A 23445-nucleotide genomic window follows, 5' to 3' on the forward strand; every position below is an offset into this window, starting at 1 on the left:
CCTATCCTAAATATGTTCAAACTCTAATGGAAGAGGCAAACTGTTATACATTTAAACATAAGTCAAACGCTGGGGTGCACTAGAATGGACACGTAAGCAACCAGCAGCAGAGATGACACTACGATGAATTTGAGCTCAAGGGAGGACAACTCGCCTGAGGACAGAAAGTCTAGAAGGGATGAACTAACATGGTGGCATGTTAGTTGCACTAGGAAAGATAAATTATTGTGAGGAAGAGAATTCTAGGAATAACTTCAGTGAAGGAGGGAAATCATACAGAAAAAGTCTAACACAGGCTTTCAAGACGTATACGATGCACCTAAAGAAACTTAAGTTCTTAATCACACAAAAGAACACAAGGTATAGATCACTGTGCATATGGTAGTTAGGATAACTTTAATAAAAATGTGAGGTTTAAGCTAGGCCTTCCAGAATGAACACTATTTGAGTAAAAGGAAGAAAATGATCACAATCAAAGGCATGGAAGAAACAAAACAAAGACAACAAACCAAATGAAAAACATACTGGGGTGAAAAGAAGTTGTTGCTTAATGGGTGTCATTTTTGCAAGATGAGAGTAATTCTGGAGATTGGTTGCACAGCAATATGAACATATTTAACACTACTGTACTATACACTTAAAAATGGTTAACAAGGGAAATTTTATGTTATGTATTTAATATATTTTGCCATCATTCAAACATTTAAAAAAAATTTTTTAAACTGGCTGGCAGTGACTCCAGGAAATATTGAAAAGAACACAACTCACTTCTGTGGTATTCTTGCCAAAAGTGCAGAATCTGAAACTAATCATGAGGAAATACCACTTATAGCCAATTTGAGAAAGATTCTATAAAATAACTGGCCTGTGTACTCTTCAAAATATTAGGGTCATGAAAAACAAAGGCAAGGCAGATGCAGGAAAATGTACCAGATAAAAGGAGACAAAGAGACATGGCAACTAAATGCAATATGTAAACCTGGACTGGATCCTGGACACCACCAACCAGCCTCCACAGTGCTGTAACAGACATTACAGGGACAATTGGCAACATCTTAACATTATATAATAGCACTGAATCAATACTAATTTTCTGGTTTTCTATGATTATACATGCGGTTTACTCTCAAATGGTTCAGGAAAAAAATCGTGTGTATTTGTAAAGAGAAGATAAAGCAAATGTGACAAAATGTTAGAAAACCTGGGTGACGGGTAAGGAATTCTATGTGCTATTCTTGCCAACTTTTCTGTGAGACTGATGTTGTTTCAAAATAAAAAGTTTTTTTAAAAAAAGACTCCAAGAAACTAGGGAACAGAACTAAGACTGGTTAGTGGGCATGGGCCCACATCATAAGGGACTTAAAAGTCAGGAAGAATTTGGATTCAATAATAAGAAATACTAAATACAAATCAAGAGAACGAGTAAATATAATACGCATCTAGAAGTCCCTACCTGGGGTTATGGGGGGTGGAACAGTTACAATTAAGGGACGCAGGGAAGGTAAACAGTGGAAGCAGAAGTGAAGGAAAGGGCAAAGTAGAATTAAGTAGCTTACACACAGGAGAAGATTCTGTTTTAGGGCTCAAGAGTTAAAAAAGAAAGAGCACATGCAGGATTCTCTGGCAGGAAACAGACCTCCTTTGGCCACAAGTTTTTTTGCCTTCAAGGAAGGAAAAATGCACCTTACATTCTATTATTGAAAAGTCAAAAAAGAACAGATGCTGGTGAAATTATGGAGAAAAGGGAATACTTATACACTGTTGATGGGGGTGTAAACTGGCTCAACCATTGTGGAAAGCAGTGTGACGATTCTTCAAAGAGCTAAAAATGGAACTACCATTTGACCCAGCAATTCCATTACTTGGTATATACCCAAAGGAATATAAATCATTCTACCATAAAGACACAGCACACATATGTTCACTGCAGTACTATTCACAATAGCAAACACAGGAATCAACGTAAATGCCCATCAATGGTAGACTGGATAAAGAAAATGTGGTACATATAAACCATGGAATACTATGCAGCCATTAAAAAGAACCAGATAATGTCCTTTGCAGGGACATGGATGGAGCTGGAGGCCATCATCCTTAGCAAACTAATGGAGGAACAGAAAAATCAAACACTACTCCCTTATAAGTGGGAGCTAAATGATGAGAAGACATGGACACAAAGAGGGGAACAACAGACACTGGGAACCACCAGAGAGCAGATGATAGAAGGAGGGAGAGGATCAGGAAAAATAATGAATGGGTACTAGGATTAATACCTGGGTGCCAAAATAATCTGTACAACAATCCCTGTCATATGAGTTTACCTATGTAACAAACCTGCACATGTACCCCTGAACCTAAAATAAAAGAAAGAATCCAGCCATTGCCTCACTTACTTAAGAAATTTAAAATATGTATACCCACTGCTTTCTGATTCTTTCTAAGCACTAAGATATAGCATGAACAAACAAAAGATTTCCACTCTCATGGAGTTTTCCTTCTAGTGAAGACAACAGACAATAAACAAGTAAATAATTCAATAAATTATTTCAGATAGTGCTATTAAAAATATGCTATGAAAAAAAGCAGAGTAATGTGATAAAACAGTGCTTGGAAGTATCAGGGAAGACGTCTCCAAAAAGGTAAGACTTGAACTCTCAGAAGTCGGCCCCACCAAGATCAATGTGCTCCAAGCAGAAAGAACTACATGTGCAAGGGCCTCAGAGTAGAACATGCCGGTGTGGATGTAGCACTGTAAATCAGGCAGAGAGTAGTAGGAGATGAAGTTTCATGGCAGGGGTCAAGATCAAGTCGAACCTTGTAGTTTGAATTTTATACTAGATTCAATGGAAGGACACTTGGAAAATTTTAGGCAACAGAGTGCCATGATCTGATTTATTATTTTAAAAGTTCACTTTGGCTGCTATGCTGAGTAGATGTAGCAGAAAAGAATAGAAGCAGAAAGATGGAAGGGGACCTCCTGCAGGCCATGTGAAATGTGATCAAGTTTTGGACTAAGTTTATTAGTGTGAAAAGAATAGTAGAGAGGAACCATATATATTTGGGAGGAAGAAGTAAGGACCTAGCAGATAAACTTAAGAGAAATCTCCAGAAAAGTCAAGGCTGGCGGTGTTAATTTGCAAGTCAATTTTCACATTCTCCAACTCTCTCCTGGGCTGGCGTGTTAACTGCCTGCTGAAATTTTTCCCTGAATGTCCCATTGCAGTCTCCAACTCTAAGTTTGTTGAAATAAACAAAGAATTTGTCACCTTCCCACATGAAGAAGTACCTCTTCCTTATCTACCTATTTCTATTTTTGGTACAACTATTCACCCAAACTCCACACACTTCAGAGTCACTGTCATCCCTTTGCCCTCATCCCCACCCCGCTACAACTAACCAAAGTACACAAATCCTCTTTTTGCAGTATCCCTTGCATTCATTTCCTCTTTTCCATCCCTAAGGTCAACACTTCAGCCTCTAACTGGTCTCCAATTCATGGTATTACACTCTGCTGCTAGAAGACTTTCTATTGAACTGGATACGAATTTCTCAATCTGATATTTGAAGTCCTCATTAATGCAGCTCAAATCCTTCCTTCTAGTCTCTCAGCATGCTTGCTAACTATGACCTGCTGGTGAGCCAAATTGACTACAGGGCCCCTAACATTCCTTATACTGTCTCATGGGTTTCCTCACTCCTGCTTCACATGGATGTACATTCTCTATGCTCCCCACTGGCCAAAAGTCTACCCTTCCTCCAAAGCCCAAGTTAAACACAACCTTCTTCATTAAACTCATCTTGCTATAATCTAAACGTGATTTTTTCTGCCTCTAAACTCAAAGGAAATGCTATTTAGAATTTTCTTAGGGCTCCGATCACATACAACCTTGCATCTGTGGATTGTGGATATTTGTCTTTCACACCAGTTTTCTTCTACGTTATCTGAAAGCAGAAGCTTTGACAGTCACCTTACATTTCAAATAGACACTGCCACAGGATCCTGCATTCAGTAAACACCCCAAAAACATTTGTAAATTTTAACAGACTATTTACAAAAGTAGCTCCTACTTGAATTTAAGACACAAAGCATACAAAATCGGCTTTGAGCTTTCAGTATATCGATATTCAAGCAGGCAAGGTAAGCACCTGAGCTTATAAAACAAATCTCTAACTTTAGAAGGAAAAATAACTTGTTAACCAAGGGAATATGGTAGAAAGTGCACAAATACAAACCACACTCACTTCATTTTCCTGGGCAAGTCTTAAAATTTCATCGAGTGTTACAAACGTATCATTTCCTCTGACTGCATCTTTCTCCATAAATCCAAGATGAATATCTGTTGCAACTAATATTTTAAATGTGTTTTCATCATCACTATATTAAGAAAGAAGAAACATTTCAATATATTAATAATTCATTAAAGGATATTCAAACAAATTGAGACTTAAACTTATAAAATAAATAATAACAGTTACAGAGTAAAATCATTTCTTTAGCCTTAGAGTTCATCTGAAAATCTGAAGTATTCAACGTTATCATTAACATTACAGTTTTCCTAACCACTAGTTCAATATAGAACAAATGTACATAAATCTTTACAAGGTTCTATAACTGCTTCAAAAATTTATAACCTTGTTACAACCGGTTTTACAAACTCATGTAACCCAGGCCCGAAAGTTTGCTTGTTTTCCTCAGATAAATAAACTTGTTATTTATCTGACTTCGTACTCTTCCAAGAAAATCGAAGTTAATTTAAAAAGCCTTCCTCTAAGTTTATGAGTCAATTTTATACAAATATGCAATAATTTACATTCAGGCCCTTGAAGACACTTGCATGACTCTACTCTCTACAGAGGTAGATTTCATTAATAAAGTTGGCCAACACAGAATTGTTTCAATTTGAATTTGGTAATATTCAAAGGTACTTTAATGTGAAGTAGCAATGTAATAGTTATTAATACTCTTACACTAAATTTAATTGTATGAAATACTTTTATTTTTATGCTCTCATCTCAACCCTCACAGATAAAGAGTCAGGCATTATTATCTCTGGCAAATGAGAAGGCTAAACCCAGAGAAATTAACTGCTTTATCACATAACTAGTGACGGAAATGGGACTAAAACCCATGATGAAAACTCAGACTGTTTTCAATAAACCACAATTAATTTTTAAAAAATCTCTGTATATATCTCCAAAATTCAAATCTTTACAAACAAAAGATATTTCCACAAACGATTTCTCTTCAAAAACTTCAAAAATGATATGCACACAGTTCTCACTGATATATCCAAGAAGGTAGGTCAGAATACTTTTCAAATCATAATACTACATGTTTCTGTAGCAATTTATGAAGTATTTTCTCATGAATTCTCTCATTTAAGCCTCAAAATTAATCTGAAAAAGGTATAATTATTCCAATTATACCAATGGCAAAATTGAGGCAAGGCTCAGAGAACTGCTGACTTGCCCAAGGTCACACAGCTAGTAGCGTCCAAGGACTTGAAACTAGGGTAAAAGACTCCAAGTCTAAAGTCTTTCCCACGTAACTTTTTTTTTTTTACGATCTCGGCTCACTGCAACCTCCGCCTCTCGGGTTCAAATGATTCTCCTGCCTCAGCCTCCTGAGTAGCTGGGATTACAGGCATGCGCCACCACGCCTGGCTAATTTTGTATTTTTAGTAGAGACGGGGTTTCACCATGTTGGTCAGGCTGGTCTCCAAATCCTGACCTCAGATGATCCCTCCAGCCTCGGGCTCCCAAAGTGCACATAACTTTTACAGTCCTTTTATTTATTCCCTTTCCATTCAAATTCATTTCCAGCTTATTTAATACTAGAGGAATTTACTCTAAAAATCTTAAACAGAACTGCATTGACTAATAAGAATTTGTCAGGAAAATTCAAGAATATTTATCACTTCAATAATTTAAGATGAAGCCTAAGAACATAAACAATACTATATCAATATATCAAATTACTGCAAGACTCCAATCTATAGCTGCATATTAGCTTCTAGTTAACAAACAGTTAAATATTTAAAACATTCCAAATATCCTTTTTGATGACTAATATTTCTGTTGATAAGCAGGTTCCTTATTTACTGCTTATTAAATAAGTTTTCTTTTACTGTGATCACAGTTGACGAGCTTTAGAAACCCCAAATAACAAGGGATTCCAGAAGTCAGGTGCTTACAGTGCATCTGCAGTACTCATTTTTCTGGTCAGTCAAGCTCCTCTGGGACCAGGTTCTTCTCCAAGAACCCCTGGGTACTGTACTCAAATGTCAGAAAATGCACTCGATTCCAAATTCTAGAAATTCTAAAAACAAAATTACATCATAAAACACATTTTTTAAAAGCCTGCACGTATTTAACCAACATGATTTACGCTGCACAAGGTACAGACGTCTTAATTAGACTGGCAAATCTAGAAGTCTCATTTTCATCTAAGCACCCACTATACTTTTATTTTTTTAATGAACTGAGCATAGAAAATAATACATCTCCAGTGTACATCCTGTTTCCTAGTTTCACCAAGATGATTAAACTCCTATTTTCCTTTCCCGTGCTCTTATGGGAAATTAATGTATGCTAAATAAATGGGCAGAAAGGGTCACATACGGTTCTGGTTCAACACACAAACAACTCTAGATGTGCAGATATTTTTAAGTTGCACGCATAGGTTACTCTGGAGAACAGAGGCAATCCTGTACTTCCTATTCAAACCCCACGATTTTTTTTAAAGGACCTGGCTAGTTTGGAAAAGGGAACGGGCCCGCGTTTAAAGCGAGTGTAAATAAACAAACACGTGGTCTGCGGAGGAACACCTTTAGGCACCAGCAGGCTGACTGAAAATAGCCAGGTTTCGGGAAGAGTGGCTGCCACCGCGAGACAACCCCCACCACATCTGGAGCTCCAGATTCCGTCGGGATTCCAAGCCTCAACACGCCCTCACCGCAGGGAACCTCGGAATCAGAACGCTGAGCCCGCCAGGACCCCTCCCCGGCCCACTCGGCCCGCTCTTCCCGAGGTTCCAGTTAACTCTGGGCTTCCGCCTGGGAACCTGCAGAAACAGGAGACGAATGCGATTCCTAAATTACCCCACTGCTGGACTCTTCAAAGCCCCACAATCGCGACCCAAGGCTGAAGTCTTTTCGGGAAGAAAGGGCAGGATCCGTGAAAAGAAAACAACACGGTCTGAACTTGCCTCTGAGAACCCGCAGGGCCGTAAACCTGAATTCCGCGGGAGAGAACGGCGTCCGTTTCTCTCGCGACACTTCATGGATAACGTAGACGCTTCAAGTCCAGTTCGGCTCTCATTGACTACCGCACGCAGTGAGGGGGCGGGGAAAGTAGCGGCGAGGCCCCACCCTCACGCAGGAGCCAATCCTGAGCAGGCTAGGAGACGAACCCGGAAGTGAGATGCAAGGCGGCGATTTTCCCTTCTGTCAGGTGGGTAGTTATTCCCTGTCCCGGACCTCGCGTTTTGATGGACCGGCGCCATCTAAGAACTCCTGAGCCCGTGGGGGTGGGTAGCCTGTGGACACAGGCCGAGCCCTGCAGGTCAGGCCGCGTCATGGTCCCCAGGTAGGACCGAAGCCGCTTCTCCGCTCCTGGCTGTTTGGAAGGCCGCAGGCGGAGCTCGCGGGCCTGTGAGCTCCCGGCTGGTGGCAGAGTGCCGGAGCTGGATCCCCTCTCCCTCCCTCCCAGTCGCCAGACCCTCTACAGGTGTCGCCCCTAGGTCCTTGAGTTCAGCACATCTGCATTTTTTTGTGCTGAGAGCAGTAAGATGTATAGTGCAGCGAAAAATAATGTAGAACTTTTGAATTAGAACGTCTGCCCTTTCAGTTCCATTGAAGGGTCCTTGATCCAGGGCAAGTTGTTTTAATCTATCTGAATCTCCTTCACCAGTAAGGTTTATAGCCCCGCCTATCACTGAGTTGTTTGTAAGGAGTTGACATAGTTCGGATCTCTCTCAAAATAGGATATGCCCTTTAAGTTAGGAAACATACCCTGACATTCCTGGTGGAATATCAGGAATATCATCATCAAGTCATCAGTTTTGTTTCTTAACTGTGAGTCGGGTAGATGCGCCTAGGCTTGGCTTTTTAAACTAAGTATACCAGTAAAATTTTTTACATAATTTTTTGTATCTGGATCTGTAAACTCAAAATTTATATAAAGGGAGTTTTTATTGAAAGGAAAAGCATGTTGGGGGAGAGGGTAAGATCTATATTTGATATAATTACAAGTGAACTTTATTAGCATCTGTTAAGTGTTTAATGAACTGATGTATGGTCATTTTTGTGTTGCAAAGTTCAGGAATTAGTTTGGGAATCAAAGAAAAAGTGGAAGCTCCAGGAGAATTAATAAAACACAGAGCAATTCTGATTGGATATCTCTGATTCCAAGGGTGTCTCTGATTGGGTGACTGAAAAGCCGGATTGGCCTTAGGAATACTTTAGTAAAATTCTTACATTTTACAATAAAGTAACAGGTCCAGGAAAGTTACTGGACATGAGTAATACATTTAAACTTGAGTTTAGTGCTATTGCCACTAGTAATAAAGTTTAATACCACATTAAGATTGTATACTGTTAAACTTGTGAGCTTAGGTACCAAGAAATCAGTATCTTGGGGGTATGCCTAACTCTGGAACTTCTCAGAATCCATTCCAGGCAAAATCAAGTGACAAGACTTTAATTAAATGTAATGCTACACATACTTCTTAATGCCTTCTATAGACAAGTAGGAGATAAATATAAGTTAAATGTGGTCCTTATCTTTAAGCTTATAATCTTTTAAGGGGCTAAAACAAGAACAAAGTTAGAGGTGAAATGTAGCACCAAAAAAAGTAGAAAGCAGAAAGCGATCTAAATGAGAGGATCAAGAAAGAATGAAAGAGATAACATCAGAGAAGAGCCTTGAAAGACTGATTATATTTCAACAAATAGAGTTGGGAGGCTGGGAATTCGTATTTGTAAATTATCTATTGGTTATTCTCCTTTTCTTTAATTGATTAAGGTTTATATGTTGTGTAACCCTTTAAGCTGATATTGGTTTAAAAATTAATATGACAGCTTAGCAGAATAAACATCAGTTCCTTCAGGAAGCCTTCTTTAATCCCTTAGGACTAGGGGAATTATGAACCTCCTGTATACTCATGGTTTCTAGACGAGGTCTTGTAGTAGTACTTATCATGTTGTCTTTGCCAGACACATGATGTCTTTGCCAGTCACCTACACTAGAGTAAGCTTCCTGAGGTGAAGACACGGATCTTGCTCATTATTGAATCCCAGTACCCAGAAATTGGCACATACCAGACATTCTATTCATATTAGTTGAATGAAGGAATGAATGACAGCCAAAATTCAGTTGAAAACAAGGACCCAACTAAGAACTATAGTTGCCTATCAATAAACAGGACTACTTTTTAAAGCAGTGAATTTTCCTAGGCCTGAAATTATCAAAGTAGAAATAGGATAATTAGTGTAGATGCTGTGATAAAGATATATGTACCGATGAGAGATTGGAACAGATGTCCTTTTGGGGGCTATTCCATCTTCAAGAATCCCTGATTCTTCGAAATAGTATTTTTAGGAATTAGAAGTTTTTATTTCTGCTCTATATTATCTGTGTGTCTAGTTTATAAAAATCTTGAATGCACCTGTCTTCATTGTATTAGTTATACTTCAAAACCTTTAAGCATTCATCACTGTTAGCATAACACCATCATACCTAAACCAGTAGATTAAAAATAATAGTTATAATAATATAATTGACTTAGAAGAAAACAACAAAAGTAAGAAGCATTAGACCACTATTAGATCATAGTTTGTTGTTTTCTGTCAGCATCAGTATTTAGTGTATGTAAGGGATATCATGAGAAAAACAAGAGTTTAGACAGGGTTTAATTGTATATGTTTGCAAGACTTATCTATGCACTTGATAAAGCCTGAATTATTGTTTTACTAATAACTTTTGTATTTGTGTTTTCAGATCTTGATGAACAAAGCAGTCATAATTCATCTCTAGAAAGATTTATATCCTGGCATTTGAAATGCTTTTTATTTAGAATAGTAGTAAAAATGGAAAAAGAAAAAGGAAATGATGATGGAATACCAGACCAAGAGAATTCCTTGGATTTTTCTGAACACTTTAACCAACTTGAATTGTTGGAAACACATGGACACCTTATTCCTACTGGTACTCAAAGTCTTTGGGTAGGCAATTCTGATGAAGATGAGGAGCAAGATGACAAAAATGAAGAGTGGTATCGATTGCAAGAAAAAAAAATGGAAAAAGACCCAAGCAGATTGCTTCTTTGGGCTGCTGAAAAAAATCGGGTAAAAAAAAAAAATTACAGAGGGAAATGTGACAGTAGGAAAAGCACTGGGTTCAAGCCAGAAGACCTGCCTTTACTGTTATGGCCATCATACCTATCTCTTGATTGTGAGGACCAAATGAGACAATGTACATGAAAGCACATATTAAGCTGCAAAGTGTCATGCTAGGTATTATTTGGGGGTTTAAGGATAATTATCTATAAAGATAGCAAGCAATCATCTATATTTTAAAATCATTTATATAAAGTCATTAGGATCATTTAGGAAAGAGAGGATGGAAACTAACATTTATTAAATACTAACTATACCAGGTACCTTATTACATTATTTTATTTAATCATCATGTATCCCTATAAGTAATATTCTTCTCTTTTATAGAGTAAGAAATTGAGATTCAGGAATATTAATTTGCCCAGGATCATCGAAGTGGAATGAACATCAAAAGCCTATTCCCTCTGCTTGGCCACTTCCACCTCATTTTACTAAGTTTCCCCATGTCTGTGTTAGTAAACTAATAACTAAAAGGGTCTTGCATTTTAAATAGCTTTTTAACCCAAGAGCATGCCACATTTAACCAGAGGCCCATAGAACAAACTGAAAATTACAACCTAAAAGGATGTTTCTAAGGTTGTATTGAGAAGGAATTGAGCTCTTCAATCCCTAGAATTCCTTATTAATACTTTATTCTTCTGTTAAAAGTTTTATTTTTAAAAGTTTCATACAGTGTGTATATTGGTGTGATAATCCTACAAAAAAATCAAGCAGTTATGTTTTCTTCACAGATAACACATAAAATATTAAACAGAAAGCCTATGTTATTCATTGGACTGAAGCTTTTATGCAATAAACCTTAGTTGGACCAGGAGTAAATGTATGGTTTGATATTCAGAGAATCTCATTCTTAGAAGCAACAAAGTGTAGTTAACACTAACTTGTTCATTCTTAAATCAGTAGTCCTCTCCTCCCAAAAAAGAGATCTTAAAATATTTTCATTTTAAAGTCATCTACTAACAAGTAAGTTTTTATTCAACTTAATTAAATCTAACACCACAAGACAATTTTGTTTTAGTTATTGTTTTGGTTTGAGTTGAGTTGAAAGATTTCTTTTTTTTCTTCTCAGCTTACCACAGTGCGGAGACTGCTTTCTGAAAAGGCCACTCATGTGAACACTAGGGATGAAGATGAGTATACCCCTCTTCATCGAGCAGCCTACAGTGGACACTTAGATATTGTCCAGGAGCTCATTGCACAGGGGGCAGATGTTCATGCAGTGACTGTGGATGGCTGGACGCCCCTGCACAGTGCTTGTAAGTGGAATAATACCAGAGTGGCTTCTTTCTTACTGCAGCATGATGCAGATATCAATGCCCAAACAAAAGGCCTCTTGACCCCCTTGCATCTTGCTGCTGGGAACAGAGACAGCAAGGATACCCTAGAACTCCTCCTGATGAACCGTTACGTCAAACCAGGGCTGAAAAACAACTTGGAAGAAACTGCATTTGATATTGCCAGGAGGACAAGTATCTATCACTACCTCTTTGAAATTGTGGAAGGCTGTACAAATTCTTCACCTCAGTCTTAACAATTCTAGTAATTTTCCTAAGTTTCTAAATACCAGTGCCTCCTGTGTGTGAGATGTATTCCCATAATCAAAGTTGACGTCAAACATCTTACTACAAAAATTCAGTGATATTCATTATAACATTCTTCCAAGTGAATTGCCTGACTTTAATGTCAAAATGTATTTGAAAGTAATTTGCATATATCTTTAATTATTTCTGTGGAGTTTGTGATTTTTTTATCAGAAATAATTTTAATGTGTGTATACTTAAAAACTTGACACGGGTTGTACAGAAACTGGTATTTTTGGTGCTGATACAAGAGAAATGTATTTTTAAATATCCCACATCCTGGATCTTTGTTGGGTATTTAGTATATTGACATATATTTTTATAAGGTGAGGTAACTCAGAACTTAATTTAAAAGTCTTAAATATTCTGATACAATTCAGCTGTCTTCTCTACCTTACCATAGCCAGTTGCTTTCATTTTAAACCAGAGCAAGTAACATATTAGTGACTTGAATCTTCATAAGTTAAAGAAAAAAACAGCAAAAAACCTAGATCTTTGTCTTTTAGAACACAGACCATTTTCAGGAAAGCAGTTAGCTAAGTGTTTAATTCATGAATATTGTATACTGCCTCCCCTACCACAATTTACACAATCCTGTGGATAGTCCTACCTCACCCTGGTCAACCTACATGATCCTTAAGCTAATGGTGAATCACGATGACCTTGTAGACATGCACACAACTATACCTTTGTCCAACAGATCATAATATATCTGCTATCCAACTGGTTTTACCTGCCTAATCCTACTGATTTGGGCACTGCTTGTATAGTCTCTCAAGTTCACAGGAAATGTTGATTTTCTAAGGTCCTCATTTTTACAGACTATACAGGCAAAGTGACAGGGGAAAAGGAATTAGTCTAAGAGTAAGGGGATGATTATTATATTGAGGCTAAAACCACAAAGTGGCTCAGGCTTTAAAAAAAAACACTGTGGATAATGACAAAAAGCATAAGTAAAAATATTTGAGAAAAATAAAGTACAAGTTTTGAACAACACAAAAGGCATGAATTCATTTTTACCTGTGTATGTCTTTCTTGGATCCAGAACATTATTCATCCAGCACACACTTAGTTATTTAACATCTACTCTCTCAGTCTCTCCAGCAGCAATTTTGCATTGTCTATCTAGCCCCTCTGTGATTGTTCCCAAAGTTTTGTCTTCTCAACACCACAACACTCTAGGGGAAGGGAACTAAACCAATTGCTCTTTACTTCAGTTAAATTTTTAAAATGTCCACCAAGGTTTATCTCTTTCAAGCCATCCTATGTAACCCAGTCACCCTAGACTAAGTAATAATGTTATTTAATCAAAGATTAAATATTTATTTTTGCTTAGAACTTATTAGATCATCTCAGAAAAGTCAGAGATAATATATGAACTGAGTCATCATGACAACAGGATCTTGAGAGTTAGTGCTTTAGTTTATGTTGTGATCTCTTCCTAGGGAGATGCTTTGTGGCAGAGGTTGCTTTCTGTTTGATCTGGCCTAAGTTAGTGACACCAAATGACAGATACAGCTGACAGGCAGTGATGATAGGATAAGACTTTATTTATCCAAGCAGACTGCTGAATGAGGCTGCTTAGCCTGAAAGTCACAGAGCTGATGGCTCCTTTCTCACTTGAGAATGGATTGTACCCATGATTCCATGTAAACTTTCCATTTAAGTATGGAGCCAAAGAAGTCTTGTTTCCAGTAAGGACCTAAGATATGTCTACTCCCTTGTTTTCACTCAACACTCACTGATGCTAGAGAGCAAACTCTACACATAAGACAAATCCCACCCCTGAGGGCAGAATTTGTATTGTCTGCTTCCTTTATACTTTCCAGAGCATTTACTAGACCGCTCTGTGCACAGAAGGCAGTCACTAATTGTGCTTTGAAAGGATTACTTCTACTTTCCAGTTTAGGCAGGCTAAATAGCTCAGTTTACAAACAGAATTTTCTCTAATCTTGGAAAGTCTATACAAAGACTTATTAAAAAATAAAATCTGAGTTTTTCATAACTAAGGGTTTAATTTTGATTAACATATGCTTGAGGAAGAGGTAATTTTTGTGAATGTTCAAGGTTCATATCGTCATTCTTAGGCCTAAAGTGGAACTAGTTGCCTTTGCTTTTATGAATCTTAAATATGCTTTTCCAGGGAGCCTTCCAACCCACAGCCTACCACAGTGGTGGGATTTAGAGTCTTTATACTACAATATGAAGACATTTATTTGTATTATTTGACATCTATTACGTTATCTAACATTATGCTGGAAAATCATGATCAAAAGAAGCCCGGAGACTATACTGAGATTTATGTCCCATACCAAAATGAAATCTGTGGATCAACTCTTGATTCCTGATCAACACATATACCATCTTCGCCTTACCTGCAATGGCTCTAGGAATTTATGCAACTGCCTGCAAAATAAGATCACGAAATCATTATGTCTTTGCTATAATTAGTTTATCATAAGATGCTCCAGTCCGTCTGTAGGATTACTAGATGACCACTCAATTTGTTCAATATGAAATGCTTTCTCTAAAGGATATTTAAGGTCTATCTTTATTAAGTTCAGAAGAGAGTAAACCAAGAAGGATTAAGTGTAGCTGATTGATGTTTTAAATTCCTGGAAATTTCCCTTTGAAACTCCAAAATTTTACTTCTCAGAACCTAAGTGGAAATGATCTAAATCAGTGCCAACACATAGAAACGTGGGCCTCATGTAATTTTATGTTTTTAGCATGACTATTTTAGATACCTCATATAAGAGGACTCATGCAATAAGGACAGAATTGCATTTTATGGCACACAAACATAGATAAGCAAAAATCCTGGTAGTTGAAAATCGTAAGAGCCATATTAAAACAAAAACAGGTGAAATTAATTTTATATATATATGACAATACATCCAAAATATGAGATATATATTTAAAATTTTTTGAGATGTTTTACTTTTTTTTGCAGTAAGTCTTCAAAATACAGGGTGTATTTTACAGCACATCTGGATCTAGTCACATTTCAAGTTCTCAGCTATGTTTGTCTAATGGCTACTCCATTGAAAGCACAGATCTACATGCCTGAAATTATTCCCTGGAGGCACAGAAGGATGGTTACACAGAGCATTAAACTCTGAGTGAGACAAACTGAGTTCAAATCTTCAGTGCCACCTGTGGGTCACTTTGGGCAAAAAAAAAAAAACCCTCGGTTTTCTCATAGGTAAATCAGGGATAATATCTATCTTGTTGTAGGCTAGTTTGTTATTTAAATGTAAAAATCATATGGTGTTATTTATTTTGTCAATTTCTTTAATACTTTAAAAATAAATATCAATATGAAATACATCGAAATCATATTGTTTTTTTAAAAAGCTACGTATTTATCAATGTCCTCCAGTCATCTTTTATGAATGAAATAGTCTCATCCGATCTTCTTCATGAAAGTTCTTATATATATATAAGATGTGGTACACCAAACCTCTGTGACAATATTAATAGCTAACAACTGAGTGCTCACTGTGGGCCAACTATGCTGTATGTGCTTCACGTGTGTGATATCATGTGTGCCTCACAACAACTCTCTGAGACAGATATCATTGTATAAAAGGAAATCAGGTTTATAGAACTTACACGGATTGCCCATTGTCATGCCATGTGCGCATGATGGAGGTTTGTCTATCTGATTCTACCACCTTTCCTCTTCACCACACGCTAGTATTTGATATGTATTTGTAAAGTTGATTAAAGAATGCATCATTTGGTGCATGTTTAGTGTATCTTCTTAAGTTCCCAGAAAGCTCATGTTCAAATGTCACAGTGGTTACCTATGGTGTTTTTGAATATTATCTGTATACCACCAGTTTGTCTATCATAATAACCAAAATTCCATTTTCTTTAATATTATATTTATGTAGTTTATTTACAGTAGGGTTTGAGGACATAACAACTACTATCAGGAGCACAAGCAACTGCATTTGCTTTTAAAGCTGCAGTTTATATTTTTTGAATTTGGTTACTTGTATCTACTTTTAAATATGCTTGCCATTTATCCACATATGAAGTATATGTTGTACATAGGCTATAACTAAATTTATTTATTTATTTTTTAATTTTTGTTTTTTTTCTTTTTGAGACAGACTCTCACTGTTGTCCAGGCTAGAGTGCACTGGCATGATCTCGGCTCACTGCAACCTCTGCCTCCCAGGTTCCAGTGATTCTCATGCCTCAGCCTCCCAAGTAGTTGGGATTACAGGCATGCGCTACCATGCCCAGCTAATTTTTTATGTTTTTAGTAGAGACTGGGTTTCACTATGTTGGCCAGGCTGGTCTCAAACTCCTGGCCTCAAGTAATCTGCTGGTCTCGACCTCCCAAAGTGCTGGGATTACAGACTTGAGCCACCATGCTTGGCCACTAAATCTATTAATTTTATTCCCCTTCCATGTAAGATTCCATACTTATGTGCAAATTTCTTGTTATTGTGTGAAGAACACTTAACATGAGATCTGCCCTGTTAAAATTTTAGTTCATAGTATTTTTCTTATCTATAGGCACAATGCTTGTAGATTTCTAGAACTGCAGAGATTCTAGCTTGTACAGCAGATCTCTAGAAATTATTCATCTCGTATAACTAAAACTTTATACTCATTGAATAACTACTTCCCGTTTACCCTTGCCCCAGATCCTGGCAGCCACCATTCTACTCTCTGTTTCTAGGAGCATGACTATTTTAGACACCTCATATAAGAGAACTCATGCAACAAGGAGAGAATTGCATTTTATGGCACACGAACATAGATAAGCAAAAATCCTAGTAGTTGAAAATCATAAGAGCCAAAGCAATATTTAAAAAGAAAACACGGTGGCTCACACCATCCAACATTTTGGGAGGCCAAGGTGGGCAGATCACGAGATCAAGAGATCAAGACCATCCTGGCCAACATGGTGAAACCCTGTCTCTACTAAAAATACAAAAAAATTAGCCGGGCATGGTGGCACGCCCCTGTAGTCCCAGCTACTCAGGATGCTGAGGCAGGAGAATTGCTTTTGCTTGAACCCAGGAGGAGGAGGCTGCAGTGAGCCAAGATCACGCCACTGCACTCCAGCCTGGGCAACAGAGTGAGACTCCGTGTCAAAAAAAAAAAGAAAAAGAAAACGTTAAAATCAGGATTTTTACAACCTAATTTTAAGACTACCTATAAAACAACAGTATTAAGACAATGTAGTATTGGTGGAAGGACATGTGGATCCATAGAACAGAATAGAGTCTAGAAATAAATCCAGATATAGATAATTAATTTTTGACAAAGGTGCCAAGGAATTCAGTGGGACATTCTCTTAAACAAATGGTGCTGGAACAACTGAATATCTTCTTGGAAAAAACATGAACTCATTTATAGGCAGAAAGCAGTTCAGTGGTTTCTTGGTCACAGGGACAGAGGTTGGACTACAAAAGGGCAGGGAGAACCTTTTGGAGGTGATGGAAATATGCCGTAGCTTGATCGTGGTAATGATTTTGCAGGTGTACACAACCGTCAAAAGTCACCGGGTTTTAAAGAGTAATGCAGGGTTTTTGTACATAAGTTATATTTTTATGAAGTCGATTTTTAAAAATAGATATCCAGATATGACTAATTTTATTATTTTATTATTTTCCATGGCAAGCATAAGATGACCTCATTCTCAAATTCTAGGGATATATCTTCAGGGGGGCCTGTTATTTAAAAAAATACATTTCACCAATTCACTGGAATTTTAAAATTCCAAGTAACACAACCTTTATAATCAGAACGACCAATTTCTCCATTAAATGACAGAATGGGAAACAAAATAATTGCTTTAAAATAATTAGTCCATTTGGCTGGATTCAAGAAATTTTAAAAGATGGCCAGTTACTACATAAGAAGGATTTGGTTGGCTTTTAATTTAAATCAGGACTGTTAGAACCTAGAAGAGGATACCAAAGTGGTTTTAGCATCTACTTTTCTGAAGAAAAATGATAGCATTCAACATCCCATTGTTTATTCAGTTGTGCTATAAGACAAACTGAGATGATTTCTTGAGACGTGTTTTAGATCTATAGAATTAAACACAAGTAACATGAAGTAACCTATTTACTCTGGTAATATATTAAAACTTTTTATTTCTTTGATAAAGACTTCATTTTTTACATGAATGTGTAACTTTTTATAAGAAAACTTTAGTCTTGGGTTTTGTCTCCATCTAGTGGTCATGTTGGTCTTTTCCATTTACAGTCAGGCTTGGGTAAATGATGTATCGCCTATACTGACAGTGATCTCATAAGATTATAATGGAGCTAAAATTTCCTATCACCTAGTGATGTTGTAGCTGTCATAATGTCATAGCACAACACATTACTCACATGTTCAAGGTGATGCTAAATGTAAACAAACCTACTGCACTGCCAGTCATGTTTACATACAACTATGTACAGTATACAACACTGGATAATGATAATAAACAACTGTTACTGGTTTATGTATTTACTATAATATACTTCCTGTCATTATTTTAGGGTGTTCTTCCACTTATTAAAAAAAGTGAACCGTAAAACAGTTTCAGGCAGGTCCTTCAGGGAGTATTCCAGAAGAAGGCATTAATATCATAGGAGATGACATAGGAATAACTCCATGAGCGTTATTGCCCCTGAACACCTCCCAGCAGGACAAGATGTGGAGCGGGAAGACAGTGATCATGATGACCCTGTGTTGGCCTAGACTAAGTATGTGTTTATGTCTTTGTTTCTAACAAAAAAGTTTAAAATTAAAAAATATATAAATAATGCATATTGAAAATACAAAAAAAGCTCATAGAATGAGGCTATAAAAATACTTTTGCATAGCTGTACAAGGTGCTTGCATTTTAAGCTAAGTGTTATTACAAGAGTTAAAATGTTTTTAAAAATTAAAAGTTTATAAAGTAAAAAAAGGACAGTAAGCTAAAGGTAATTTATTATGGAAGAAAGAAAAATATGTTTGCATAAATTTAGTGCAGCCTAAGTGAACAGTGTTGATAAAGTCTATAGTAGTGTTCGGTAATGTCTTAGGCCATCACATTTGCCCACCACTCACTCACTGACTCACTCAGAGCAACACCAAGTCCTTCAAGCTCCATTCATGAAGTACACACTCTACAGGTGTACATTTTAAAGTCAACTATACCATATTTTTACTGTACCTTCTCTATGTTTAAATTTCTTAAGATACACAAATATTTCCCTTGTGTTACAATTGCCTACAGTATGCAGTATAGTAACATGTTCTACAGGTTTGTAGCCTAGGAGCAATAGGCTATACCAAGTAGCCTAAGTGTGTAGTAGGCTGTGCCACCTAGCCACCTAGGTTTGTGTAAGTGCATTCTGATATTTGAACAATGATGAAATTGACTAACAGCACATTTCTCAAAACATATCCCCACCATTGAGCGACGCATGACTGTAATTGAAATTTTAAAAGGATAAGCCAACGATCCTGGATTTTTTCATTCTGTTTTTGTTGTTCATTTTTAGTTTTTTTTTTTGGTAAGGACTGAAAAACTTTTAAGTAGTATGCTTATTACCTGGGTGATGAAATAATTTGTACACCAAACTCCTGCAACATGTAATTTTCCTATATAGCAAATGTACCCCTGAACCTAAAAAAAAAGTTAAAAAGAGAAAAATGGAAACCACAGTTCATACCTAAAACAGTACCTTTTATACTTATTTGTGTCAGTAACTTCTTTCAAGAGAATATGCATTGGTATGTAATTGAAGACACACATGTAACAATTGGAAACAAAAAAAATCAAAAGCCATTTAGAAAGAAAAAGAAGGAAATAAACCACCTAAGTCAATATAGTTATTAAAATTGATAGATTATCTTTAAGGTTTTTGGTAATGAAGAAAAAAGAGGAAGACAGTAATTGCTTTTTTTTTTTTTTTTTTGAGACAGGGTCTTGCTCTGTCACCAAGGCTAGAGTGCAGTGGTGCCATCATGACTCACTGCAGCCTTGAACTCCTGGACTCAACTGATCCTCCAGCCTCTGCCTCCTGCGTAGCTAAGACTACAGTGCAAGCCACCACGCTGAGCTAATTTTTTAATTTTTCTTTTATTGAGACAGAGTCTTTTATGTTGACCAGGCTGGTTTTAAACTCCTGGCCTCATGCGATCCTCCTGCCTTGGCCTCCAAAAGTGCTGGGATTATAGGTGTGAGCCACGGTGCCAGCCTTTTTTTATGTTTGTTTTGTGCATATTTTTTAATTTGATCAAATAAACCACATTTTTATGAGTAAAAATATTTTTAGACATTTTTTCTAAATAAAATATTCTTAATTTTGTATAATTTTATAGAACTATAGCATACACAAAGTAAAATTCAGAAATCTCGGTGAATTCTTCAAAGTGAATAGGGTTATGTAACTATCACCCAGCTCAAGATCTAGAACATAATCAGCACCTCCAACAGCTACTTTGTGCTTCCACTCAGTGTTCCCTCAAAGGTAACTATAATCTAACTTTTATTTCCATCATTTAGTTTTGCCTATATAAATGTAATAACTTATTGTGTATATTTTTGCATTTGGTTTATTTCACTCAACATTACATCTATGAGATTTCTCCATTTCTGCATGTAGCAGGGTTTTGTTGTTTTTATTGATGTATTCTGTTATATGAATATGTAATAATTTATATATACATGATATTGTTAACTTTTGGGGGGATTTTGCATTGTTTCCAGTTTGGGGATTTTATGAATAGCGCTGCCATAAACATTCTAGTACATGGTTTTGGTGTACATACTATACATTTCAGTGCATATCTAGTAAAGCCTGCTGAGCCACAGGATATACTTATATTCCACTTTAGTAAAAACTGCCAAAACAGTTCTCCAAAGTAGTTCTACCAATTTACACTCTTAGCAGCAGGAAATGAGCGTTCCGATTGCTCCACATGCCCATGGCTCTTGTTACTGCCAGGTTTGTTGATTTTCATTTCTTTTTTTTTTAATAGCCATTCTAGTGGGCATGTAGTAATAGCTCATTGTAGTTTTAATTTGCATATTCCTGGTGACTAATGATGTGAAGCAATGTTTTTATGTGTGATGACTCACCACTTGGATCTTCTCTTTCATGAAGTGCTTCATCTTTCTCCATTTTCTTTCTGGGATGTGTGCACATGTTTCCTATTTTTAGAAGTTCTTTATATATTCTGGATCCTAGTTATTTTTTGGATATATGCTCTCTCGGTCTGTGGCTTGCCTTTTCACACTCTTACTGGTGATTTTAATGAAGAGAATATCTTAATTTTATTTATTTATTTACTTTATAGAGACAGGGTCTTGTGCTGTTGCCCAGGCTGGAGTGCACTGGTGTGATCGTAGCTCAGTGCAGCCTCAAATTCTGCGGCTCAAGCAATTCTCCTGCCTCAGCCTCCCAAGTAGCTAGGACTACTAATTCATGTATTTGTTTTTGTAGAGAATCTTGCTATATTGCCCCAGGCTGTTCTCAGACTCCCGGGCTCAAGCCATCCTCCCGCCTCAGCCTCCTAAAGTGCTGGTATTACAGGCATGAGGTACAGCATCTGGCCTGGGAATATCTTAATTTTAACAACCTCTAATTTATCTATTGCCTTCTTTTGATTAGTGCTTTTGGTTTCCTGTTTAAAAAATAGTTGTCTACTCCAAAGGGTAGACATGAGGAAGACATCATGAAGGTTTTTTTCATTGTTATACTCTAGAAGCTTTTGTGTTTTACCTTTAGTGCTATTTTGAGTTGATATTTGCATTTGACATGCGGTAGGAGTCAAAGTTCATTTTCCCATATTAATATCCAATTTATCAATGCCACTTATTAAAAGGAACAGCCCCTCACACAAACACACACACACTACATTGCAGTGACACTTTTATCATTTATCTGGTGATCATATTTAGTTGGGTCTGTTTCTAGATCCTATTTTATTTCATTGAGCTATCTTTGCCCCAATACCACAGTTTTAATATTTTGGCTTTATCATAAGTCTTATTATGTGGTAGTGTAGATATTCCAACTTCTTTCTTATTTTTCAAAGTTGTTTTGACCAGTCTTGGCCCACTACATTTACCTTTTTTTTTTTTTTTTTTTGAGACAGAGTCTTGCTCTTTCACCTAGGCTGGAGTACAGTGGCACGATCTCGGCTCACTGCAACCTCTGCCTCCTGGGTTCAAGCCATTCTCCTGCCTCAGCCTCCCCAGTAGCTGGGATTACAGGCACGCACCACCACACCCAGTTAATTTTTGTATTTTTAGTAGAGACAGGGTTTCACCATGTTGGCCAGGTTGGTCTCAAACTCTTGACCTCATGATCCGCCCTCCTCAGCCTGCCAAAGTGCTACATTTACTTTCTAATTTTAGAATCCCCTTGCCAACATCTATTTTAAACAACCCTGCTGAGATTCATATTGAGATTACATGAAATTTCTAGATCTAGTTGAGGAAAATTAACATCATTGTAATATTCAGTGTTACAATTCTCGAATATACTGTAATACATTTCTGCATTTATTTAGGTATTACTTTTTCTTGATAACGTTTTAGAGTATTCAGTTGGAGTTCTCTCTTTTTAAAGATTTATCCTTAATGTATTTTTTTGGCTCTCAATGCTGTTATAAATGTTATTGTCTTTTACATTCCATTTTTAATTTTTTTAATATATAAAAGTAACATTTATTTTTCTCTATTGACCATGTGTCCACTGGCCTTGATAAATGTATTAATTCCAATAGCTTACCTGTACATTCATTTGAATTTTTTTTTTTCTTTTTGAGATGGAGTCTTGTTCTGTTGCCAGGCTGGAGTGCAGTGATGCGATCTCGGCTCACTGCAACCTGTACCTCCCGGGTTCAAGCGATTCTCCTGCCTCAGCCTCCGGAGTAGCTGGGACTACAGGCACGTACCACCACGCCCAGCTAATTTTTGTATTTTTAGTAGAGACGGGTTTTCACCATGTTGGCCAGATGGTCTCGATCCCTTGACCCCATGATCCACTCGCCTCAGCCTCCCAAAGTGCTGGATTACAGGCGTGACCCACCTTGCCTGGCCTGAATTTTCTATGTATACAGCCATGTTGACAGCTAATAACAGTTTAATTTCTTCGTTTTTTATTTTTTTAATGTGGTAAGTTATACAGTATTGATTTTAAACAACCTTGCATTCCTGCAATGATCAAAACTTGATCGTGATGTATGTATTATCCATTTTTTAACATGCTACATTTGGGTTATATTTGCTAATATTTTATTTAATATCTGAATTGATCTTCTTGAGAGATATTGACCTATAATTTTCCTTTTTATTAATGTTCTTTCAGATTTTGGTATAAAGATGAGTTGGGAAGTGTTAACATTTTTTTTTTTAATTCCTGCAAGAGATTAGATAGAATTGGTGTTATTTCATTCTTAAATGTTTGGAAGATACCAGTGAGGCTTTTTCTTTGTGGAATATGTTT

The 23445-nt window shown here is 36.8% G+C and overlaps 2 protein-coding genes across 9 annotated transcripts in view; one reads left to right on the top strand and one right to left on the bottom strand.

Annotated features, from left to right (window-relative positions):
* Positions 1–23445, bottom strand: part of MRE11 (MRE11 homolog, double strand break repair nuclease) — a 96213-nt gene that overhangs the window by 70454 nt on the left and 2314 nt on the right. Inside the window, exons 1-4 of one of the 7 annotated variants that reach the window (XM_055356086.2) lie at positions 7208–7300; positions 6828–7063; positions 6195–6319; positions 4243–4375 (exon numbers count right to left, since the gene is read on the bottom strand). In XM_055356086.2, coding sequence (XP_055212061.2) covers positions 4243–4375; positions 6195–6214 — 153 coding nt within the window. In that variant the 5' untranslated portion in view covers positions 6215–6319; positions 6828–7063; positions 7208–7300. Of the gene's footprint in view, positions 1–4242; positions 4376–6194; positions 6320–6827; positions 7064–7100; positions 7301–23445 lie in introns of those variants that run through there. The other 6 variants (XM_055356090.2, XM_031016218.3, XM_031016219.3 and 3 more) reach the window with 6 other exon arrangements.
* ANKRD49 (ankyrin repeat domain 49) lies at positions 7360–12978 on the top strand. 2 transcript variants are annotated; one of them, XM_004051983.4, is made up of 3 exons: positions 7360–7452; positions 10000–10346; positions 11467–12978. In XM_004051983.4, the coding sequence occupies exons 2-3, from the start codon at positions 10089–10091 to the stop codon at positions 11926–11928; spliced, it is 720 nt and encodes a 239-aa protein (XP_004052031.1). In that variant the 5' UTR covers positions 7360–7452; positions 10000–10088; the 3' UTR covers positions 11929–12978. The 2 variants fall into 2 exon arrangements, with proteins under 2 accessions (XP_004052031.1, XP_018892974.1); XM_019037429.3 differs by lacking the exon at positions 7360–7452 and adding an exon at positions 7470–7587.

Source organism: Gorilla gorilla, chromosome 9 (assembly GCF_029281585.2).
Source record: "Gorilla gorilla gorilla isolate KB3781 chromosome 9, NHGRI_mGorGor1-v2.1_pri, whole genome shotgun sequence".
Lineage (NCBI taxonomy): Eukaryota > Metazoa > Chordata > Mammalia > Primates > Hominidae > Gorilla > Gorilla gorilla.